At 43.9% G+C, this 22,452-nt stretch overlaps 2 protein-coding genes across 8 annotated transcripts in view; one reads left to right on the top strand and one right to left on the bottom strand.

Annotated features, from left to right (window-relative positions):
- The first annotated feature begins 222 nt into the window (after positions 1 to 222).
- ALKBH2 (alkB homolog 2, alpha-ketoglutarate dependent dioxygenase) lies at positions 223 to 15,415 on the top strand. 4 transcript variants are annotated; one of them, XM_049865854.1, is made up of 4 exons: positions 223 to 260; positions 1,181 to 1,503; positions 12,348 to 12,546; positions 14,975 to 15,415. In XM_049865854.1, the coding sequence occupies exons 2-4, from the start codon at positions 1,206 to 1,208 to the stop codon at positions 15,279 to 15,281; spliced, it is 804 nt and encodes a 267-aa protein (XP_049721811.1). In that variant the 5' UTR covers positions 223 to 260; positions 1,181 to 1,205; the 3' UTR covers positions 15,282 to 15,415. The 4 variants fall into 4 exon arrangements, with proteins under 4 accessions (XP_049721811.1, XP_049721810.1, XP_049721812.1 ...); XM_049865853.1 differs by lacking the exon at positions 223 to 260 and adding an exon at positions 294 to 472; XM_049865855.1 differs by lacking the exon at positions 223 to 260 and adding an exon at positions 294 to 511.
- A 156-nt stretch (positions 15,416 to 15,571) lies between these two features.
- The window catches only part of USP30 (ubiquitin specific peptidase 30), a 33,813-nt gene continuing 26,932 nt past the window's right edge, over positions 15,572 to 22,452 (bottom strand). For 3 of the 4 annotated variants that reach the window (XM_049865851.1, XM_049865850.1, XM_049865852.1), the window contains 4 exons: positions 21,754 to 21,834; positions 21,440 to 21,659; positions 19,415 to 19,535; positions 15,572 to 18,098 (listed from right to left, as the gene is read on the bottom strand). In XM_049865851.1, the coding sequence (XP_049721808.1) occupies positions 17,834 to 18,098; positions 19,415 to 19,535; positions 21,440 to 21,659; positions 21,754 to 21,834 (687 nt within the window). In that variant the 3' untranslated portion in view covers positions 15,572 to 17,833. The remainder of the gene's footprint in view (positions 18,099 to 19,414; positions 19,536 to 21,439; positions 21,660 to 21,753; positions 21,835 to 22,452) is intronic. The other variant, XM_049865849.1, reaches the window with a different exon arrangement.

Below are 22,452 nucleotides of genomic sequence, written 5' to 3'. Positions count from 1 at the left end.
AATATGTTGGTGGCCCAACCCCCTTCCAAGACACCAAGATAATCCCCAGTGAGAGGTGACATGAGCAGTTCCCAATTCACCAATAATTCTCAACCGTTGTGGAACAAACGATGTTAAACTGAAGCACGGAAATGCCTGCAACGCATGGAGAGAGCCAGCAGGTGGCGCCTGGAGGTTTCCCACCACCTTGTTTTGCAAATTTTGTCGCGTTTCCCGGCTTGCAGCGCAAATCTACCCGGAAGCAGTGGCTGTGGTCCGGGGTGAGTGTTTTTTCTTTCCCGCCACCCCCTTCTAGGATGCTTGCAAGAATTGGAGCTGCACGGGTGCTGTCTGAGATATTAAAAAGAATCCTTACACACACACACACCGCTCCCCGTGCCCACGCGCATGTTACAATTCTTTCAGAATTCAGTGTGTGTGTGTCTATGTGTTTAACTGTTTTATATCTGGATTCTTCATCATATCCACTGAAGTATTACTCTACTGACCTATTTTAATCTGGGGTTGGATGGTGGGTGGTTAACAGTCCTCCCTTCTCCTAAGTGGGGTGAAAAGGGCTCAGTGATTAAGCACTGGGCTGCAAAAGGAAAGGTGGGCAGGGAGAACCCACTGGCTGCTCTGCCGGAGAAATACGTGGCAGCCTGCTTGCCTAAAGGTTAAAAAAAAACAGCCTTAGAAACCCTATGGGGCAATTCTGCTCTGTCCTCTAGGGTCGCTCTGAGTCTGAATCCATTGTCAGCATCCTTTTTTTTTTTTTACTGTAAGCAGGAGATAGTTGCACTGCATCCCTGGGTGACTTTGGGCCAATCCCTTCCCCCTCTCAAGGCGTCAGTTTCCCCATCTGTAAAATGAGGGTTTGGACTAGATGGCATTTCCACATTTGACTGTGGTGTGTGAATTCCCGGGTGTACTCTAAAAATTCAGGTGCTTGGGGGCGGGGTGCAGATACTGAGATTTTTGCAAGTAGCCAGCCACAGAAGTCGGGGAGACCCTGGAGCAGACCATCGCTAGGGGTCCTTTCGACTTTAACAACCTCTGCTTCCTTTTTAGGATGTGGTTTTAAACTTTAAAATGGAAACTTAAAAATAGGGGGAGTGTTGCTGTGGGAGCCCTTTGCAGAACAGGCTTTCCACCAGACAGACAGCCTGGGTAACCTCTCCCTGTCTTTGCCTGGCTCCAGGTGCCTTTGCGGAGACAGAGACAGGATGGACAAATTCCTGGTGAAGGGGGCTTTCCACCACCGTTTGGGGAAGGGTGAGGAGAGAAGCTTGCGGGAGGAACAAGATCAGACAGGTGAAGACGCCGCTGTGTTGAGAGGAGAGGAGGGAAGCTCTAGGAAAAGGCCCAGGAGAGACACTGCAGAGGGTGGAGTCCACTCAGCAGGCCCCCGCTGGCGCCATATTCGGGCTCAGGACCTAGACTGCGATTACACTGTCCTGTTTGGCAGAGCTGAGGCAGATGAGATTTTCCAACAGTTGGAGAAAGAAGTGGAATATTTTACAGGTAAGCAGAGGACGGCGATGGGTGTGTGTTGTGTGTGTTTTGAAGGCTTGATAAAACCACTGCTCTGTGTTTAGAGAGAGTCCCTGGGTAGTGCCAATAGTGATGTGCCTGGCTACTAACCGAAAGGTTGGTGGTTTGAGCCCACCCAGAGGCACCTCGGAAGAAAGCCCTGGCAATTTGCTTCTGAAAGATCAGCTTTAAAACTCTGTGGAAAACAGTTCTACTCTACAGCACATGCAGTCACCATTAGAGGGTTTTTTTTTTTTTTCTTTTTAATGGTAGTACTATGTTTAACTTTTTGAGGAACCTCCAAACTTTTCCAGAGTGCCTGTACCATTTTGCATGCCCAGCAGATAAGGGTTCTAGTTTCTCTGCGGCCTTGCCAACACTTATTATTTTCCTTTTCCTGATAGTAGCCAACCTAGCAGGTATGGAGTATGGGCTTCAGTGTTTTTAAAAAGCTTCCAGGTGTTTCTAATGTGCACCAAGGTTGAGACCCACTGGTCTAGTGGGAGAGATGAGCCAATAACCAGGTAATCCCTCTACACCAGTGGTTCTCAGCATCACCTGTTGGACTTGTTAGAACTCAGATTGTGGGGCCCCAGCCCCTCAGTCTAGTTTCTGTAGTTCTCAGGTGATGCTCATGCTGCTGGTCCGGGGACCACACATTGAGAACCGTGGCTCTACCCTGTGATGAACACGCGGGGATCTGGCCAAGCACTTGGAGGGGTCCGTGGAAGAGCCCACAGGAGTCCCAGTTGACAACCTGAGCTACATTTGCCCCATCTTTCACAGAACCACAGGCCCTCAGTTTTGCCCAGAGTTGGCAAAACTGCTGTGTTGTTATTTTTAGTTCCCGTCTGGTCAATTCTGATTCCTAGCAACCCTATGTGTGCAGAGAAGAACAGCTCCATAGGGTTTTCAGGGCTGTGACCTTTCAGAAGCAGGTCGCCAGGCCTGTATCCCGAGGTGCCTGTGGGTAGGTTTGAACTGCCTTTTGGCTAGTAGTTGAGCACTTAACCATTTGTGCCAGCCAGGGACATCTAAAGGAAACCCTAGTGGTATAGTGGTTAGTAGCTATGGCTGCCATGCAAAAGGTCGGCAGTTCGAGTCCACCAGCTGTTCCTTGAAAACCCTATGGGGCAGTTCTACTCTGTCCTATGGGGTCTCTAAACGTCAGAATCAACTCAAGGGTAATGGGTTTGGTTTGGTTTTGGCTGCGACTTCTAAAAACCACCCTAGTGTGTAACCAAAGGAGTCCTGGTGGTATAGTGGTTAAAGGCTCGGCTGCTAACCAGAAGGTCAGCAGTTCCAACCTACCAGCTGCTTCCATGGGAGAAAGATGTGGCGGTCTGCTTCCGTAAAGACAACAGTCCTGGAAACCCTATGGGCAGTTCTACTCTGTCCAGTGGGGTCTCTGTGAGTCTGAATTGACAGCACACAACAGATGTGTAACCTACTCATATTGTGCTCAAATTTAAGCTTCTTTATTTGTTTTGTTGCACTGTAGTTAAAGCAGTCATTACAGTGTTAAAAAAATATTGGACTAGGACTGTCTTTCTCTAAGTACAGGACAGGATCACTGTTCTTACATGAAAATTCTGGGCAGTCCACAATGATTGTTGAGGAGGCGTTAAAAAACATGGAACAGATTGAAAGGGCAGAGCTGAGATGGCTGACTAGGTAGAAGCTACCTCGGATCCCTCTTGCAACAAAGACTCGGAAAAACAAGTGAATCGATCACATACATGACAATCTATGAACTCTGACCATCAAACACAGATCTAAAGAGTTGACCTGAGTGACAGGTGAGTGAAAAGCTGCATCCTGAAGCAGCAACTGCCTCTGGAGCCGGCATCCGGCGCCACAGCCTTGAGCCCTTGCGGTTCCCTGGTGCCGAGTGATGGGGCTGATTGCGGCTTGCTGAGAAGGCGCAGGCACAGGACACAGCCCTAACCCCTAGCCCCCTGGGGTAACCTCCGTAGAGACTCAGCCAGCGCAAACACGCTGCACACTGACGTGGCTAACGAGAGAATGAGCAACCACGGGGAAGCAGCGACTGTTTTTGGAGCCTGGAGCCAGCGTCCCAGTCAGAAAACCTTGGCTCCGGGCTTTGGACTGGGTGCAGGGGAGCTGAGCACAGCAGCCTGAGACAGTGCAAACACAGGACGTAGCCCTAGCTCCCTAAAGTGACCCCAGGGGAAGCCCAGCCAGCGCATGCAGGCAGCGCAGCGACGCGGCTGACGGGAGGAGAAGTCACCGGGAGGCAGCAACTGGTTTTGGAACCTGGAGTGCGGCATCCCAGCCTTGGCACTGGGCTTTGGACTGGGAGCAGAGGAACTGACCACGGCTTCTGAGACAGCACAAGCACAGGACATGGGCCTGACCCTCGGGGGCAATCTCCACCCAGGCAGCGCACACCCCTCGGGAATCTCAGATAAAACAGTCATCACCAAGCAAGATAAGTGACCTTGTCTATATTCCTGGGTGCTACTCTCTCCTATCTATCTGACCCCTCCCTTCCCTTCCCAGGCGGCTTCATTAACATCGGAATTTCTTGGGCCAGGGAGTGAAGTGCTCTAGGGTTTTCTTTTTGCTTTTTTTTTTTTTTTTTTGTCTTTTCCTAACCCATTCTCCTGGCCTGAGAGAAGCAGCTACAAAAAACCGAGGGACCAAAAATCCTTCCCTGACTTCCTGAAATTGGACTAAAAATACAGAACCAGCTCCAGCCAAGCATATGAGATCCACAGTCTTGGGCTTTCATCCCTACAGGGAACAAGGTGGCTATTATAATGCAAAGGCAATTCTGATAGTGATCTGACTGTAATTGTTTTAGGGGATTACTGGAAAGACAAGTTTTCCAGGTCTGATATCTCTACCTATTAAACAGAGCCCTCACTGACCCACAACGGGGAACTGAGGGCTGAGGCTCCACTCAAACCACCTAGCCTCCTGCCATAGGGGTCTGAGGATAGTGACACCTACCAATCTATAGAGGTACATGCATTGGGTACCTAAGGTACAGCTGCAGAGCCCACCCACCAAAGTGCTTTAGGAATAGAGACACACCTACCTCACTGGCACTTGGGGGAAGCCTGTCAGCATCCTGCCCCACCTGGAGTGTGACCCCCCTGCTGCTACTAGAATCTGGTGCACACAACTATCACCACTACTCCTCTAAGTGAATAGGTGACAGTCTACACCACACACTTGATGACCCAAAATCAGATTCTACTCAAGAATAGTGAATGGACTCAGGCATATATATCTGGTAACAGCCCAAACCAGCTGGTAATAGGACATCAGTGATTCAAAGGCTACAACAATCAAGACAGTGCAATCTAGTAGCCCATCTATGTATGTTGAAAGAAAACAAAACAAGATAAGACTCAGTGAGCAAATATAAAATAAATCATTACAATGTCTTATAGATGGCTCGGAGACAGCAGTCGATATCAAACCACATAAAGAAGCAAACCGTGATTGCTTTTACAACTCCCCAAATTAAAGAATCAAAACCTTTCCCAAATGAAGACACAATTCTGGAATTGCCAGATGCAGAATATAAAAAACTAATTTACAGAATGCTTCAAGACATCAGGGATGACCTCAGAAATGAAATAAGGCAATCTACAGAAAAAGCCAAGGAACACACTGACAAAGCAGTTGAAGAAATCAAAAAGATTATTCAAGAACATAGTGGAAAAATTAATAAGCTGCAAGAATCCCTAGAGAGACAGCATTCAGAAATCCAAAAGGTTAACAGTGAAATTACAGAATTAGACAGCTCAACAGGAAGTCAGAGGAGCAGAATCGAGCAACAGGAATGCAGAGTGGGGGAGCTGGAGGATAAGGGAATTGACACCAATACAGTTGAAGAAAAATCAGATAAAAGAATTTTAAAAAATGAAGAAACCCTAAGAATCATGTGGGACTCTATCAAGAAGAATAACTTGTATGTGATTGGAGTTCGAGAACAGGGAGGGATAACAGAATATACAGAGAGAATAGTTGAAGATCTGTTGGCAGAAAACTTCCCTGACATCATGAAAGATGAAAGGATATCTATCCAAGATGCTCATCGAACCCCATGTAAGATTGATCCAAAAAGAAAATCACCAAGACATATTATCATCAAACTTGCCAAAACCAAAGATAAAAAGAAAATTTTTAAAGCAGCCAGGGATAAAAGAAAGGTCTCCTTCAAAGGAGAATCAATAAGAATAAGTTCAGACTACTCAGCAGAAACCATGCAGTCAAGAAGGCAATGGGATGACATATATAGGGCACTGAAGGAGAAAACTGCCAGCCAAGGATCATATATCCAGCAAAACTCTCTCTCAAATATGAAGGTGAAATTAAAAGGTGGAATTATCCCATTTACAGATAAACACAAGCTTAGAGAATTTGCAAAAACCAAACCAAAGCTACAAGAAATACTAAAGGAAATTTTTTGGTCAGAAAATCAGTAATATACCAACACAACACAAGGTCACAGAACAGAACATCCTGATATCAACTCAGAAAAGGGAAATCACAAAAACAAATTAAGATTAATTGTAAAAAGAAAAAAATGCTCAAAACAGGGAATCATTGAAGTCATTATGTAAAAGATCACAATAATCAAAAAGAGGGACAAAATGCAGGAGGCATAGAACTGCCATATGGAGAGGAAAACAAGGCGATATAGGATGACACAAGTTAGGTTTCTACTTAGAAAAATAGGGGTAAATATTAAGGTAACCACAAAGAGGTCTAACAATTCCATAACTCAAAATAAAAACCAAGAAAAACATAACGACTTAGCAAACATAAATTCAACTACTATGAAAATGAGGAACACACAATTTACAAAGAAAAACGTCTCAGCACAAAAAAGTGGAAAAATGAAATTGTCAACAACACCCACAAAAAGGCATTGAAATGACAGCACTAAACACACACTTATCTATAATTAACGCTGAATGTAAATGGACTAAATGCACCAATAAAGAGAGAGAGTCTCAGACTGGATAAAGAAACACGATCCATCTATATGCTGCCTACAACAGACACATCTTAGACTTAGAGACACAAACAAACAAAAACTCAAATGATGGAAAAAATTATATCAAGCAAACAACAAGCAAAAAAGAACAGGAGTAGCAATATTAATTTCTGACAAAATAGACTTTAAAGTTAAATCCACCACAAAGGATAAAGAAGGACACTACATAATGATTAAAGGGACAATTTACCAGGAAGATATAACCATATTAAATATTTATGCACCCAATGACAGGGCTGAAAGATACATAAAACAAACTTTAACAGAACTGAAAAGTGAGATAGACACCTCCACAATTATAGTAGGAGACTTCAACACACCACTTTCGGAGAAGGATAGGACTTCCAGTAAGAAGCTCAATAGAGACATGGAAGACCTAATTGCTACAATCAACCAACTTGACCTCATTGACTTATACAGAACACTCCACCCAACAGCTCCAAAGTATACTTTTTTTCTAGTGCACATGGAACATTCTCTAGAATAGATCACATATTAGGTCATAAAACAAACCTTTGCAGAATCCAAAACATCGAAATATTACAAAGCATCTTCTCAGACCACACGGCCATAAAAGTGGAAATCAATAACAGAAAAATCAGGGAAAAGAAATCAAATACTTGGAAACTGAACAATACCCTGCTCAAAAAAGACTGAGTTATAGAAGACATCAAGGAGGGAATAAAGAAATTCATAGAATGCAATGAGAATGAAAACACTTCCTATCAAAACCTCTGGGACACAGCAAAAGCAGTGCTCAGAGGTCAATTTATATCGATAAATGCACACATACATAAAGAAGAAAGAGCCGAAATCAGAGAACTGTCCCTATAACTTGAACAAATAGAAAGTGAGCAACAAAAGAATCCATCAGGCACCAGATGGAAACAAATAATAAAAATTAGAGCTGAACTAAATGAATTAGAGAACAGAAAAACAGTTGAAAGAATTAACAAAACCAAAAGCTGTTCTTTGAAAAAATTAACAAAATTGATAAACCATTGGCCAGACTGACTAAAGAAATACAGGAAAGGAAACAAATAACCCGAATAAGAAACGAGATGGGCCATATCACAACAGACCCAACTGAAATTAAAAGAATCATATCAGATTATTACGAAAAATTGTACTCTAACAAATTTGCAAACCTAGAAGAAATGGATGAATTCCTAGAAAAACACTACCTACCTAAACTAACACAATCAGAAGTAGAACAACTAAATAGACCCATAACAAAAAAAGAGATTGAAAAGGTAATCAAAAAACTCCCAACAAAAAAATGCCCTGGCCCGGACGGCTTCACTGCAGAGTTCTACCAAACTTTCAGAGAAGAGTTAACACCACTACTACTAAAGGTACTTCAAAGCATAGAAAAGGACGGAATACTACCGAACTCATTCTTTGAAGCCACCATATCCCTGATACCAAAACCAGGTAAAGACACCACAAAAAAAGAAAATTACAGACCTATATCCCTCATGAACATAGATGTAAAAATCCTGAACAAAATTCTAGCCAATAGAATTCAACAACATATCAAAAAAATAATCCACCATGACCAAGTGGGATTTATACCAGGTATGCAAGGTTGGTTTAATATTAGAAAAACCATTAATGTAACCCACCATATAAATAAAACAATAGACAAAAACCATATGATCTTATCAATTGGTGCAGAAAAGGCATTTGACAAAGTCCAACAGCCATTCATGATAAAAACTCTCAGCAAAATAGGAACTGAAGGAAATTTCCTCAACATAATAAAGGGCATCTATACAAAGCCAACAGTCAACATCATTCTAAATGGAGAGAGCCTGAAAGCATTTCCCTTGAGAACGGGAACCAGACAAGGATGCCCTTTATCACTGCTCTTATTTAACATTGTGCTGGAGGTCCTAGCCAGAGCAATTAGGCTAGACAAAAAAATAAAGGGCATCCGGATTGCCAAGGAAGAAGTAAAATTATCTCTATTTGCAGATGACACGATCTTATACACAGAAAACCCTAGGGAGTCCTCCAGAAAACTACTGAAGCTAATAGAAGAGTTCGGCAGAGTTTCAGGTTACAGGATAAACATACAAAAATCACTTGGATTCCTCTACATCAACAAAAAGAACATAGGAGCAGAAATCACCAAATCAATACCATTCACAGTAGCCCCCAAGAAGATAAAATACTTAGGAATAAATCTTACCAAAGATGTAAAAGACCTATTCAAAGAAAACTACAAAGTACTAGTGCAAGAAACTAAAAGGGACCTACATAAGCGGAAAAACATACCTTGCTCATGGATAGGAAGACTTAACATAGTAAAAATGTCTTCTACCAAAAGCCATCTATACATACAATGCACTTCCGATCCAAATTCCAATGACTTTTTTAATGTGATGGAGAAACAAATCACCAACTTCATATGGAAGGGAAAGAAGCCCCGGATGAGTAAAGTATTACTGAAAAAGAAGAAGAAAGTGAGAGGCCTCACTCTACCTGATTTTAGAACATATTATACAGCCACAGTAGTCAAAACAGCCTGGTACTGGTACAACAACAGGCACATAGATCAATGGAACAGAATTGAGAACCCAGATATAAATCCATCCACATATGAGCTGCTGATATTTGACAAAGGCCCAGTGCCAGTTAATTGGGGGAAAGATAGTCTTTTTTAACAAATGGTGCTGGCATAACTGGATATCCATTTGCAAAACAATGAAACAGGACCCATACCTCACACCATGCACAAAAACTAACTCCAAGTGGATCAAAGACCTAAACATAAAGACTAAAACGATAAAGATCATGGAAGAAAAAATAGGGACAACGTTAGGAGCCCTAATACAAGGCATAAACAGAATACAAAACATTACTAAAAATGATGAAGAGAAACCAGATAACTGGGAGCTCCTAAAAATCAAACACCTGTGTTCATCTAAAGACTTCACCAAAAGAGTAAAAAGACCACCTACAGATTGGGAAAATATTTTCAGCTATGACATCTCCGACCAGCGCCTGATCTCTATGACTCTGTTAAAACTCAACCACAAAAAGACAAACGACCCAGTCAAAAATTGGGCAAAGGATATGAACATGCCCTTCACTAAAGAAGATATTCAGGCAGCTAACGGATACATGAGAAAATGCTCTCAATCATTAGCCATTAGAGAAATGCAAATTGAAACTAGGATGAGATTCCCTCTCACTCCAACAAGGCTGGCATTAATCCAAAAACACAAAATAATAAATGTTGGAGAGGCTGCGGAGAGATTGGAACTCTTATACACTGCTGGTGGGAATGTAAAATGGTACAACCACTTTGGAAATCTATCTGGTGTTTTCTTAAAAAGTTAGAAATAGAACTACCATACAACCCAGAAATCCCACTCCTTGGAATATACTGTAGAGAAATAAGAGCCTTTACACGAACAGGTATATGCACACCCATGTTTATTGCAGCACTGTTTACAATAGCAAAAAGCTGGAAGCAACCAAGGTGTCCATCAACAGATGAATGGCTAAATAAATTATGGTATATTCACACAATGGAATACTACGCATCGATAAAGAACAGTGACGAATCTGTGAAACATTTCATAACATGGAGGAACCTGGAAGGCATTATGCTGAGTGAAATTAGTCAGATGCAAAAGGACAAATATTGTATATGACCACTATTACAAGATCTTGAGAAATAGTATAAACTGAGAAGAACACATCCTTTTGTGGTTACGAGATGGGGGAGGGAGGGAGGGTGGGAGAGGGTTAGTTACTGATTAGATAGTAGATAAGAACTACTTTAGGTGAAGGGAAGGACAATACTCAATACACGGAAGGTCAGCTCAACTGGACTGGACCAAAAGCAAAGAAGTTTCCGGGATAAACTGAATGCTTCGAAGGTCAGCGGAGCAAGGGCGGGGGTTTGGGGACTATGGCTTAAGGGGACTTCTAAGTCAATTGGCAAAATAAATTATATTAAGAAAACATTCTGCATCCCACTTTGAAGTGTGGTGTCTGGGGTCTTAAATGCTAACAAGCGGCCATCTAAGATGCATCAATTGGTCTCAACCCACCTGGATCAAAGCAGAATGAAGAACTCTAAGGTCACACGATAACTACGAACCAAAGAGACAGAAAGGGCCACATGAACTAGAGACTTACATCATCGTGAGACCAGAAGAACTAGATGGTGCCCGGCCACAACCGATGACTGCCCTGATAGGGAGCACAACAGAGAGCCCCTGAGGGAGCAGGAGAACAGTGGGATGCAGACCCCAAATTCTCATAAAAAGATCAGACTTAATGGTCTGCCTGAGACTAGAAGAATCCCAGCGGTCATCGTCTCCAAACCTTCTGTTGGCAGAGGACAGGAACCATTCCCGAAGACAACTCATCAGACATGGAAGGGACTGGACAATGGGTTGGAGAGAGATGCTGATGAAGAGTGAGCTACTTGTATCAGGTGGACACTTGAGACTGTGTTGGCATCTCCTGTCTGGAAGGGAGATGGGAGGGTAGAGAGGGTTAGAAACTGGCAAAACAGTCACGAAAGGAGAGACTGGAAGGAGGGAGCAGGCTGACTCATTAGGGGGAGAGTAAATTGGAGTATGTAGTAAGGTGTATATAAATTTATATGTGAGAGACTGACTTGATTTGTAAACTTTCACTTAAGGCACAATAAAAATTATTTTAAAAAAACATGGAACAACAGAAGGAAATGTTATTACTGTTTTACTTCCCTTTCAGTCCTGAGTACCTACCATATTTTTATGCAAATAATGCATGTTATACATTTTCACCAACCATGCAAACTCCCCTACCCCTGCCCTGTGCATTTTTGTAAATATGCCATACCAATTTTTTTTTAACATATAGCTGTCTTCAATTTCTATTTTTCATCACACGTAAATTTCACTTTAATCAAAAAACCAAACCAAACTTCACTTTAGATATTATCAATTTAAATAGAAACAGACACACAGTTTCAGTTTATTTTCTGATTACTGGGAAACTACCAAATGCAATTCATGACTTCTTGACCATGGCTTATAACTTTATTATACAATTATGATGAAAAGCAACACTTTTGGACTATTTTTGTATGCATAAGCAGGAGATTAAAGAAAATGAACAGAAGGAAAGAAAATGAACAGAACAATATGATTTGCCTGTCATACGGGAGGATGGGTGAGTGAGGCTGAAATTTGGTTCTAGAAATGACACAAGACATGTGTGGTATATGCATGGGCATGCTATGCCAGAATTGTTTTACAGGCAATCCCCAGATTATGAACGAGTTCCATTCCTAAATCTGTCTTTAAGTCATGTTTGTACGCAAGCTGGAACAATTAGGTAGGGTTGGTATCTAATGTCAGTCAAATGTTAGTCTTGGTATATGTTATAGAGTGTACCTTTCTGTGCATAAAAAACATTTAAAAAGCACTTCCAGATACACTAAAACATCTTTAAAATAATACAGTAATAATGTTTTGATGTGCGTTGCAAAGTAGTGCCCATTTGTTATTGCAAATTATTGTATGTACCTAGAATTTTTAATGGGCTTTACAAGGCTTGGTTCATAACTATCAGTTGTACTTACGTTGGACCTTCGTAACCTGGGGACTGCCTGTACTTGATTTCATAATTTCTGCGTGTTATATGTGTAGACATCTTATTTACATGGGTGTGTTAGCTGCAGAAAATATAGTACTCAGGAAGCACATGTTTGGGGCACTTTCCCATCTAGATCTCAGGGCTCAGTGGGATGGGGCTGACCATGTGGCTGTGTGTGTCATCTGAACAGGGGAACTGGCCAGGGTGCAGATGTTTGGAAAGTGGCATGATGTGCCAAGGAAGCAGGCAACTTACGGCGATGCTGGGGTGACCTACTCATTTTCAGGCCTCACTCTGTCTCCGAAGCCCTGGATCCCAGTCCTAGAGCGTGTCCGGGATCGTGTTTCTCAGCTGACTGGACACACCTTCAACTTTGTGCTCGTCAACAGGTGACACCTTACTTTTTTTGAACTTTTTTTTTTTTTTTTTAGGTTAGTGTACTGAATTTTATCAATCTTCTGTCTCTTCCAAAAGGAAGACTTTAGGATCCGGCATATCTTATTCATTTGTACAACAAACACTTCTGTAGGGCACAAGGGATGTCGTTGTTAGTTGCCGTTGAACTGATTCCAACTTGTGGCAACCCCATGTGTTAGAGAGTAGAGCTGTGCTCCATAGGCTTTGTTTGGCTGTCATTTTTTTTTTGAAAATAATATTGACTTTTATAATAATGATTGTTCCAGATGTGCTTTTTTTTTTTTTTCTGGAGAAAATGAATATATAACCTGGCATCTAATATCCTGCTTTTGATACAGCAAATACCTTTGTTTCTACTCCAAAATCAGAAAACATCAGAATCAGTGTGGGCATTCTCTCTTTAAATACTGATTCTGCCCAATTCTCTCTCTGAGATCCCATTTACACAAATGTTAAAACTTTCCCCCACGTAGTATGTGTCTCTTATATTTTATTTTGTATATTCCACTCCTTTGTTCTCTGTGTTTTAGTCTGGATATTATTTAAAAAAAAAAAAAAAACCTGTTGCTGTACAGTCGCTACAGCGTAGTGACCCTATAGGACAGAGTAGAACTGCTCCATAGGGTTTCCAAGGCTATAAATCTTATTTTATTGTGCTTTAGGTGGAAGTTTACAGCTCAAGTTAGTTTCTCATACAAAAATTTATACACACATTGTTATGTGACCCTAGTTGCTCTCCCTGTGATGTGACAGCACACTCCCCTTTTCCACCCCAGGTTTCCCGTGCCCATTCCACCAGCTCCTGTCCCTTTGTATCTTCTCGCTGGCCTCCAGACAGGAGCTACCCATTTAGTCTCATGTATCTATATACTTGAACTAAGAAGCTCACGCTTCACAAGTACCATTTTATGTCTTAGAGTCCAGTCTCATCTTTGTGTGAAGAGTTGGCTTCATGAATGGTTTTAGTTCTGGGTTAATAGAGAGTCCAGGGGCCATGTCTTCTGGGGTTCCTCTAGTCTCAGTTGGGCCATTAAGTCTGGTCTTTTTACATGAATTTGAGTTCTGCACCCCACTTTTCTCCTGCTGTCAGGGACTCTGTTGTGTTCCCTGTCAGGGCCGTCACTGGTGGTAGTTGGGCACCATCTAGTTCTTCTGGTCTCAGGCTAATGGATTCTCTAGTTTATGTGGCCCATTTTGTCTCCTGGCCTAATATTTTCCTTGTGTCTTTGGTGTTCTTCCTTCTCCTTTGCTCCAGGTGGGTTGGGACCAACTGAGGCATCTTAGATGGCTGCTTGCTAGCTTTAAAACCCCAGACACCACTCACCAAAGTGGAATAATAAACTTATGCAAGGCTGTAAATCTTTACGGAAGCAGACAGCCACATTTTTCTGCCGCGTTGGCTGTAATTTTAATGGAAGCAGATTGCCAGGCACCACTGGGTGGGTTTGAACCACCAACCTTTAGGTTAACAGTTGAATGGAGGCTGTTTGCACCACTTAGGGATGTGGCACAAGAGATAGGTAGTCTTCATGGCGCTTACACCATGGTGAGAGGTAAGAGGTGATAGATTGGTGAGAAAACACATGAGCCATTTCACACAGTGATCAGTGTCTTGAAGGGAACTCGACAGGCTGATGTGATTGAGAATGGCTGGAAGGGATGGCGTGTAGGGCAGGTTTCTCAACAGCAGCAGTAATGACATTTGGGGCTGGATCATTCTTCAGGACACTGCATTGTAGGACATCGAGCAGCATCCCTGGCCTCCACCCACAAGATGCCAGTAGCGACCTCCCCCAGTCATGGCAACCAAAAATGTTTCGACATTGCCCAAGGTCTCCTTGGTGGTACCGTCACCCCTGTGGAAAACCCTTAGTTTAAGGGACAGTCACTTTAGATAAGGGGGCTAGAGGAGGGCTCTGAGGCAGTGGTGTCCGGGCTGATCACTAATGAAGAGCAAGCCACGCGGACGTCTGGAGGAAGGGCAGAGGCAGCTCGGTGTGGCCAAGGAGCAGGAGTCCCACCGGTCCACCTGGAGCAGTGAGTGAGGGAAGAAGGGATGGGACAAGCTCCGAGTAGGCAGAGCCCAGACTGTAAGCAAGGATGGGGATTTATTCTACGTACAGGGAGAAGCCATCTTATGGGATATGTGTAAGAATCAGAAGCTTCTTTTGGTGTGTCCACTTTTAAAGCACGTGATCAAAATGACCAGATTACAAAGTGCAAATGCTGCAGGCTTGGCCCATCTGTAGAAGCAGAGACCTCAAGCCCTCGCAGAGCCACAGCAGGGATGGCTGTGCACACGACGCCGTGTCACACCATGTGAGAAAATGGGGAGTGTGCAGGTCGGTGCATCTGAGGAAAGGGCTGTTGTTATCAATGGCACTCGTTTTGTCACTGCAGGTATAAAGACGGGCGTGACCACATTGGCGAGCACCGAGATGACGAGCGAGAACTGGATCCCAGGATCCCTATCGCCTCTGTCTCCTTCGGTGCCTGCAGGGACTTCTTCTTCCGGCATAAGGATTCTCGAGGGAAGAGACCCTCCCAGCGGGTGGACATGGTCAGGCTCCAGCTGGCCCATGGCAGTTTACTGCTGATGAAACCCCCAACCAACACCCATTGGTATCACAGTCTCCCCGTGCGAAAGAAGATTCTGGCTCCACGGGTCAATCTGACATTTCGTAAAATTCTGCCTACTAAAAAGTAAAAACTTTTTGAACCGTTAGTACTTCTTTCTCTTCCCTGCTGTCCACTGAGAGGGGGCTGAGATTTCATTTATCACCTGAGAGCACAGAAGAGGTTTAACCAAAGCACAGGGCTTAATCCACAACAATGCAGAATTCACAAAGAGGCTATTTATAGCAAATCAGTAAATCATGAAAGAATACCAGTTGATTTTTTCCTAACAAAATGATCCTTTTATTGCTATGATAAACGGCAGATACAAAAAGTACCTGTAGCAAATATGTAAATCAGCAATTATTATGGCATAAACTACTAGTTTAACTTAGGTTTCTGCAAAAAGAAGCTAACTTTGTGAACTCTGTAAATAATTTAAAACTGGAAATCAGATTATTCTGTTGTTAATTCCTAACTGACAAATGAGGAAGTCAGAGGAAGAGGTTTTGCACAGACATTGCTCACATTTACAACCTTGGCTCAAACCTGTCTTCTGACTAATGGTCTGCTTGAAACTCAGCCGTAAAGGGGTTATCCCCTTTCAGCCTGCCACCTCTCTTTAATGGCAGATTTCAAAGACTGAGCAGTGGCGGAAGAACAGTTACTCAAAGCTACAACTCTGCAGAGCAGCTCAGCTCAGGGCCACCCGATTGGGCATTTATTCCACCAGCCTTGGGTAAAACAGGTGCGTTCGTTTCAACGTCAAAGCCAGGGTCGGCTATGGGATGGAGGGACATCAGCAATGAATGGATCAGGTGGTTCACGTTTGTCCTTTCTACTGACGTTCGTGGCCCAGGGTTCTTTCACAGTATATTCCATCGATAGCAGAAGTTACTGAGTCCTTAAGATGCATGCTGGGTCCGTGGCTTCCTGCACTTTCAGCTGACATCAAGGCATCATCTTGAAGTATTGGGCAGTTCTCCACTGCTGAAGTGGCACTGTTCTTAGCCTCACCTCAGGTGACCTTCTGGATGGGTCTAATTCCCAACCTTGTCTCTGAAGAGTAAGTTTGCATTTGGTATCCATTTTTACTTAAAAAAAAAAAAAAATCTAGCTAGAACATAGGTGGTCCATTGCCACAGAGATGATTCCAACTCATAGCGACCTTATAGGACAGGGTGGAGCTCCCCCATATGGTTTCCAAGGCTATAATCTTTACAGAAGCAGACTGCCACATCTCTCTCCTGCAGAGTGGCTGGTGGGTTCCAACTGCCAATCGTTCGGTTAGCAGCTGAGTGCTTAACCACTGTGCCACCAGGGCTCCATAAAACACAAGTACTACTATGTAATCAAAATTCCTCCAGCCCTGGGCTGCGTTCATGAGACGTCTGAAAAGGGAGGCAAAGGCTCAACATATTCTTTTTCTATCAGGCTACTGGAAACAATGAAGAGAAATTTAAAATGTGGTCATATAACAAAATGAGCATTTGAAATGCAGTAAGAGATGTCAGCTGTAGCTACGTGTTTAAAAACAAATCAAAGCCTTCTTCTTTTTGTGGGAAGGGCTGAACTTTGATAGCCATCAAATGTAACCCCCTCACTTTACAAACGAAGAAACCGAGGTCCAGAGAGACTGCAGCCCCTGGTTTGTGCCCGTCCCTCCTATTCCAGCTCTCAAATCACGGCAGAGAGCTCCAGGCTCCTACCTTAAGTTAAGGGCTCTTCCAAGGGCAATAAATAAATAGATGAACACAGCCGTCCACAATGAGTCCCAGGGTACTAAAGAGTTTTCTACGGAGGAGCAGCGGAGTCGTAGGTGTTGCACAGAAAGTGCTCGATTCTGGCTATTCACACAGGCTTATAATAATCACCTCTCCTGGAGTCCGTGTACAAAAGAGAAAAGCAATAGGTAAGCAGTTCATCTGGCAATGACAATGTAGTGAAAGAATCTCCCCGAGGGGCCAGTTTGGCCGATGTGTCTTTACTACATATAAAGAATTGAAAGGTTAGAAAAAGACATACAAAAAGGGAAGGCATGTGTTCTTCAGGCATCTTTGAACTGTTTCTTTGCTCTCTGCTAAGTGAAGGAGCAGAGCTTTTCAAAAATCATTTATAAGACTCCTAGGTAATGTCTGTTTTCCAGAATAGACAGGCTACAAAAGCAGTCGAAAGTGAAAGGCACTTTTTCTTCGAAGTTGTTGCCTTGAAAAACTCCACTGATCCTTGTCAACCATTTTTATGGGCTTGCTCATTAAAAAAAACAAAAGAACCGTACTGAAACATCAGAGGATTAGCCAAAGTATGACTCCCCCTGGAAAACACCGAACATGTTAGAATATAAAAAAGGGCTCTGGAGTTTGATTTCTTTTTAATTACCTGTACCGCTGGTAAAAAGGCGCTCTAGACATAATGGATGCTTTCCTAAGACGACGACGACACTCTCGCCGCATGCTCACAGAGCTGTGCAGGGAGCCCGACTGGTCAGGATTGGGGCGCTGGCCCCCTGGGGAGCCTGCTCTTGGAACACACCGGAAGGCTGAAGAACTCTAGTGGGGCTGTTTGCATAACACACAGTACAATTTTGCTTTTTTCCTGAAGGGTGTGGACAGTTCCATGGCCTCCAGTTCTGGGGCTACGCGGTCACTCTTCAGACTTGTACTCCTGGCCCTGGTGCTGCGTCTTGGTGAGGACTCGCTCATAGAACAGCAGGTAAGCACTGGAGGACAGGACCTCTTGCAGGCTGGCCTTGCGGACGGTGTCGTCGGAAATCCACAGCCACTGGCTGCTAGTTGAGAGTGGGTTCTTGGCTGAAGGCGGGGACCGTCGGTAAGTCACAAAGTGTCCAGAGTGCATGTCTCCATGGTGGACAACAACTGCCATCAGCCGGAAGAGGTACGTGGAGGAGCTGGGAGGCAGGAACAAAGACCAGAGGTTTACAGATACAACAAAGAGGCTTTATAGAGAACAATAGACTAAATAAAAGAATCCTAGACATTCAACTGGTGCAGAGCTACGGCTGCTAACCAAAAAGGTTGGCGGTTCGAATCCACTGGCTGCTCCTTGGAAACCCTCTAGGGCAGCTCTACTCTGTCCTAGAGGGTCGCTATGAGTCAGAATCAACTCGATGGCAACGGGTTTGCTTTGTTTTAGATGTTCAGTGATAGGGGACTGATACAACAGTACACCCATGTAACTCTACTACACAACCATTAAAATACAGGTCTATATTTATTGGCATGGCAAGATGTCCATTCTGAGTATGAGTGTGTGTGCACACACATACTCACAACTCGTAGAGTGGGAGATCCTAAAGATTTAACTGGTCATCCCCAGGTGGTAGCTCAAGAAATTCAGTCTCCTTATACTTTATTTATACATATATATATATATATGTACATAGGAGACCTGGTGGTGCAGTGGTTAAGAGCTACAGCTACTAACCAAAAGGTTGGCAGTTCAAATCCACTGGCTGCCCCTTGGAAACCCTTTGAGGCAGTTCTACTCTGTCCTATAGGGTCACTATGAGTCAGAATCGACTCAATGGCAATGGGTTTTATATGCATGTAACAACACATACGTGTATTTAGATTTTATTAATTTTATAACTCATTTTAAAGTGATTTGCATTTTGGACAAAAATAAACAGGGCAATGTGTTGTTAGTTGCCATCAAGTCCATTGTGACTCATGGCGTGTTACAGAGTAGAACTGCCCCATAGGGTTTTCTTGGCTATAATCTTTATGGAAGCAGACTGTCAGGCCTTTTTTCCCACGGCACTGTTGGGTGGGTTTGAACTACCAACCTTTACATTCGCCAAAATCAAAAACCAAACTCAGTGCCATTGAGTCAATTCCAACTCATAGAGACCCTACAGAAGAGAGGAGAATTGCCCCACAAGGTTTCCAATGAGTGGCTGGTGGATTCCAACTGCCAACCTTTTCGTTAGCAGCTGAGCTCTTAACCACTGCGCCACCAGGGCTCCAGCCTTTAGGTTCACAGTTGAGCACAAACCATTTGTGCCACCTGGGGACCTTGGGAAATGTGTAACAGTGAAATTCCACCTTAAAACGAAAGAAAAATTAATCTCTAAGTCTTCATTAATCTCTGTGTGACAAACTAATTTTAAAAACTAGGAGAAATAGCAGCCTCCAAAAAAATAAAAATTTTTTTTTTTTTTTTTGAATGAATGAATGAAGGCTGTGCTTCTAAAGAGCAGCTCACCTGTAGTCAGGAACAACTGGAAGAGGGAACGTCATCGGGGTTGGCAGGGTTGGCAGTAAAGATGGGGAGCAGGCGCCATTCATAAAAACTTGTGTTTTGGGAGCTCCTGGCTGATTCAGAACTGTGAGAGAAAAAGGCCTGAGGCAATTAAAATTAGCAATAGCTTTGGGTAAACAAAACATGGCTGAAAATTAACTCTTCAACAAAGAAAAAAAAATTATTTCATTTCATAACAGTGATTCATACAATTTCCTACCTTTTGTCTGTCTTTTAAGCCCAAATAGGAGAAGTGTATCAGCCTCCTGGTCCACTGCTAGCCTTGACAACTCTGAACCGCTGAGATTTCTATCCATTTGCTAAAGACGTGGGTTAAAGTTAAGCAGTAGCTAACTTACCGGCTTTCTGACTTCAACCAAGGCTTTTCATCCTTGGCCCTACTGACATAATTCTTTGTTGCAGTGGCTGTCCTGTGCACTGCAGGGTATTTAGCAGCATCTCTGTTCTCTACTCGCTAGATGCTGGTAGCCCCCGCCCCACCCAACCCAGGTCTGACAACAAACATGTCTCTAGGCACTGCCCGATTTTGCCTGGGGGGCAAAATTTGAGAATGACTGACCTAAACATTCTCTTCTTCAATTCTGTCAAATCCTAAGGAATACCAACAGTGTAATAATACTAATAAATATTTACAGGCTAAGATAAAAAAAATTAAAGTGATATTTACATCTCTTTTCAAGCATCATATCTGGGGGCCTTTAAGTACCAGAAAGTTCACTGTTGGCATTTAACCAGAGTCGTCATGGTTTGAATGTAGTGGACTTGGCGCCCGAGCCAGGAGAGGAAGAAGCTAGAATGAAGAGGTACTTGACTGAAAACAAGGGCCAAGGACTGTGCCCCCTCCTCGCCCCAGCCAATTCCTTACATTCATCTGCTGACCTGCCCAGGGGCAGCAAAACACAGTCTCTCCAAAATGATGGCCTGCCAGGCCACTCAATAGTGGTTGCAAAAAAGAACAAAGGTGGCAAGGGACGCTAAGTTGGGAAAGGGTGGGGTATAAGGAAAACAATCGCAACCATGCTAGAAGTAACTCTAAAGACCTCAATATATTAGCAGCTGGTGGATTTGAACTGCCAACCTTTTGGTTAACAGCCATAGCTCTTAACCACTGTGCCACCAGGGCTCCATTATTTAAGATACCTTTTAAAACCTGCTCAACACTGCATTCCAGCGCTAGTTCTCCCATTTGCTGTTTGCCCCTGGACTGATCCTTTAAACCTCCTGGAGCCTCCGTTTCCTCTTCTGTAAGACTAAGGGTAATAACAGCTAACCTTGCTTTAGTGGGGGATACAAATGGTTAACAACAAGCTCAGCTGCTAACTGAAAGGTTGGGGGTTCAAGTCTACCCAGAGGTGCCTCGGAAGAAAGGCCTGGCGATTGACTTCTGAGAAATCAGCCACTGGAAACCCTATGGCGCACAGTTCCACTCTGACACTGACGGGGTTGCCAGGAGCCAGAGTCGATGTTGATGGCAAGTGGCTGAGTTGCAGCTGCTTCATGGGCACCCAAGGTAACAACCTCCAATGACGGCAGTAATGGAATCAGGTTAATAGCTCAGTAAGGAAACAGAACCAACACGAGACCTCCAATGATCTGAGGTGAGGACATTTCCTGTCTACATGAAATGACTGTATTGGGGAGAAAAATTAGGAAAGAAAGAAACTCACAGGGATGACGTGAGGGGAACCAAATTTTGTTTAGCCGAAAGACCAGAAAGCGAGAAGAACTGAGCTTTTCTCCCTGTGCTCTTTCATCTGTAACACAGTTTAAAAAACTGTACATCTCATTGGTATAGAATTTCAACAACTACTAAGAGATCTTCCCTCTCCTACCCCGACCCTTTTGTTCTCAAGATTTTGAGCAGCCACTGCACAAGCTGCTCCCTCATATCACAGAAGATCCAGAAGGGGGTGGTTCCAAAATCCTTTTCTCTTGGCCATCAATTCCTGGCGAGTCAGGGCCACACACCTGGCTTGGGGGCGGCCGGCCCGTCCTGCGGCTCTGACGCGGGCCCTGTGCCGTCATTCAGCACCGGCTTGCGTTGGCCAGGCTTATGTCCGAGGAGGTGGTACTTGTAGATGTCCAGTATCAGGAACTCGTTGAACTGCACGTGCTCGTGCCGCTTCAGGGGCGTGCCGTGGCTGGACCAGCTCAGACGCTGCAAGTGGATGCAGAGGCACTGAGGGAGCTGCAGGGGACGGGAGAAACCGGAAAGAGCAGATCGTTTCAGGCACGGGACACCCGAGTCCACAAAGTTGACAGGGTGTGTAGGGTGGGCTCACCTTCCCTAGCTTTAACTGTTTGACGAACGTAGTCCTCTGGTGTTCCACTTTTTCCCCATTCAATACCCCTTTTGCTTCAATCTGAAATAACAGAAACGTTTTTCTGCAAAGATGCTTGAAGTAGGGCATCTGCGGAGGGCTGCAGATCAGACTGGGGTTCATAACCTGACGCTGTGGGACCCGAGTGGCGCGCAGTGTTCATTTAAGGCACTGGACTTCAACCTACTGTAATGAACTTAGCTGCCCAGTTACTTGTGAGTGGTTTTCATTGATCCCTCTTGGCCATGAAATCACACTAACGGTGGCGGAAAGAGAGAATGAAGAATCAGCACTGAAACTCTGACATGGGCATGTCATCTGTTTTGTTCCGTGTCTTCGAAAATTCTATTCCACACCAAAACCAAAGACCCAAACCCGTTGCTACTGAGTCCTGTCCAACTCATAGTGACCCTACAGGACAGAAAACTGCCCCATAGGGTTTCCAAGGGTGTAGCTTTGACAGAAGGAGCTAGGCTGCTAACCAAAAGGCTGGCAGTTAAATCCACCAGCCACTCCTCGGAAACCCTATGGGGCAGTTCTACCCTGTCCTGTAGTGTTGCTATGAGTTGGAATTGACTTGACGGCAACAGGTTTGGCTTGGTTTTGGTAATCTTTATGGAAGGGGCCCTGGTGGCGCTGTGGTTAAGCTCCTGGCTGCTA

The sequence above is a fragment of the Elephas maximus genome, chromosome 22 (assembly GCF_024166365.1).
Source record: "Elephas maximus indicus isolate mEleMax1 chromosome 22, mEleMax1 primary haplotype, whole genome shotgun sequence".
NCBI lineage: Eukaryota > Metazoa > Chordata > Mammalia > Proboscidea > Elephantidae > Elephas > Elephas maximus.
This window is presented reverse-complemented; position numbering and strand designations above follow the sequence as displayed.

What these genes read in the sequence shown, in the direction of transcription:
- ALKBH2 (XM_049865853.1), top strand. Translation starts at nt 297, where the DNA reads ATGCTTGCAAGAATTGGAGCTGCACGGGTGCTGTCTGAGATATTAAAA. An exon ending in TCTTCATCATATCCACTGAA is followed by an intron (nt 473 to 1,180) that starts GTATTACTCTAC and finishes GCCTGGCTCCAG; the next exon opens with GTGCCTTTGCGGAGACAGAG. An exon ending in AGAAGTGGAATATTTTACAG is followed by an intron (nt 1,504 to 12,347) that starts GTAAGCAGAGGA and finishes TCATCTGAACAG; the next exon opens with GGGAACTGGCCAGGGTGCAG.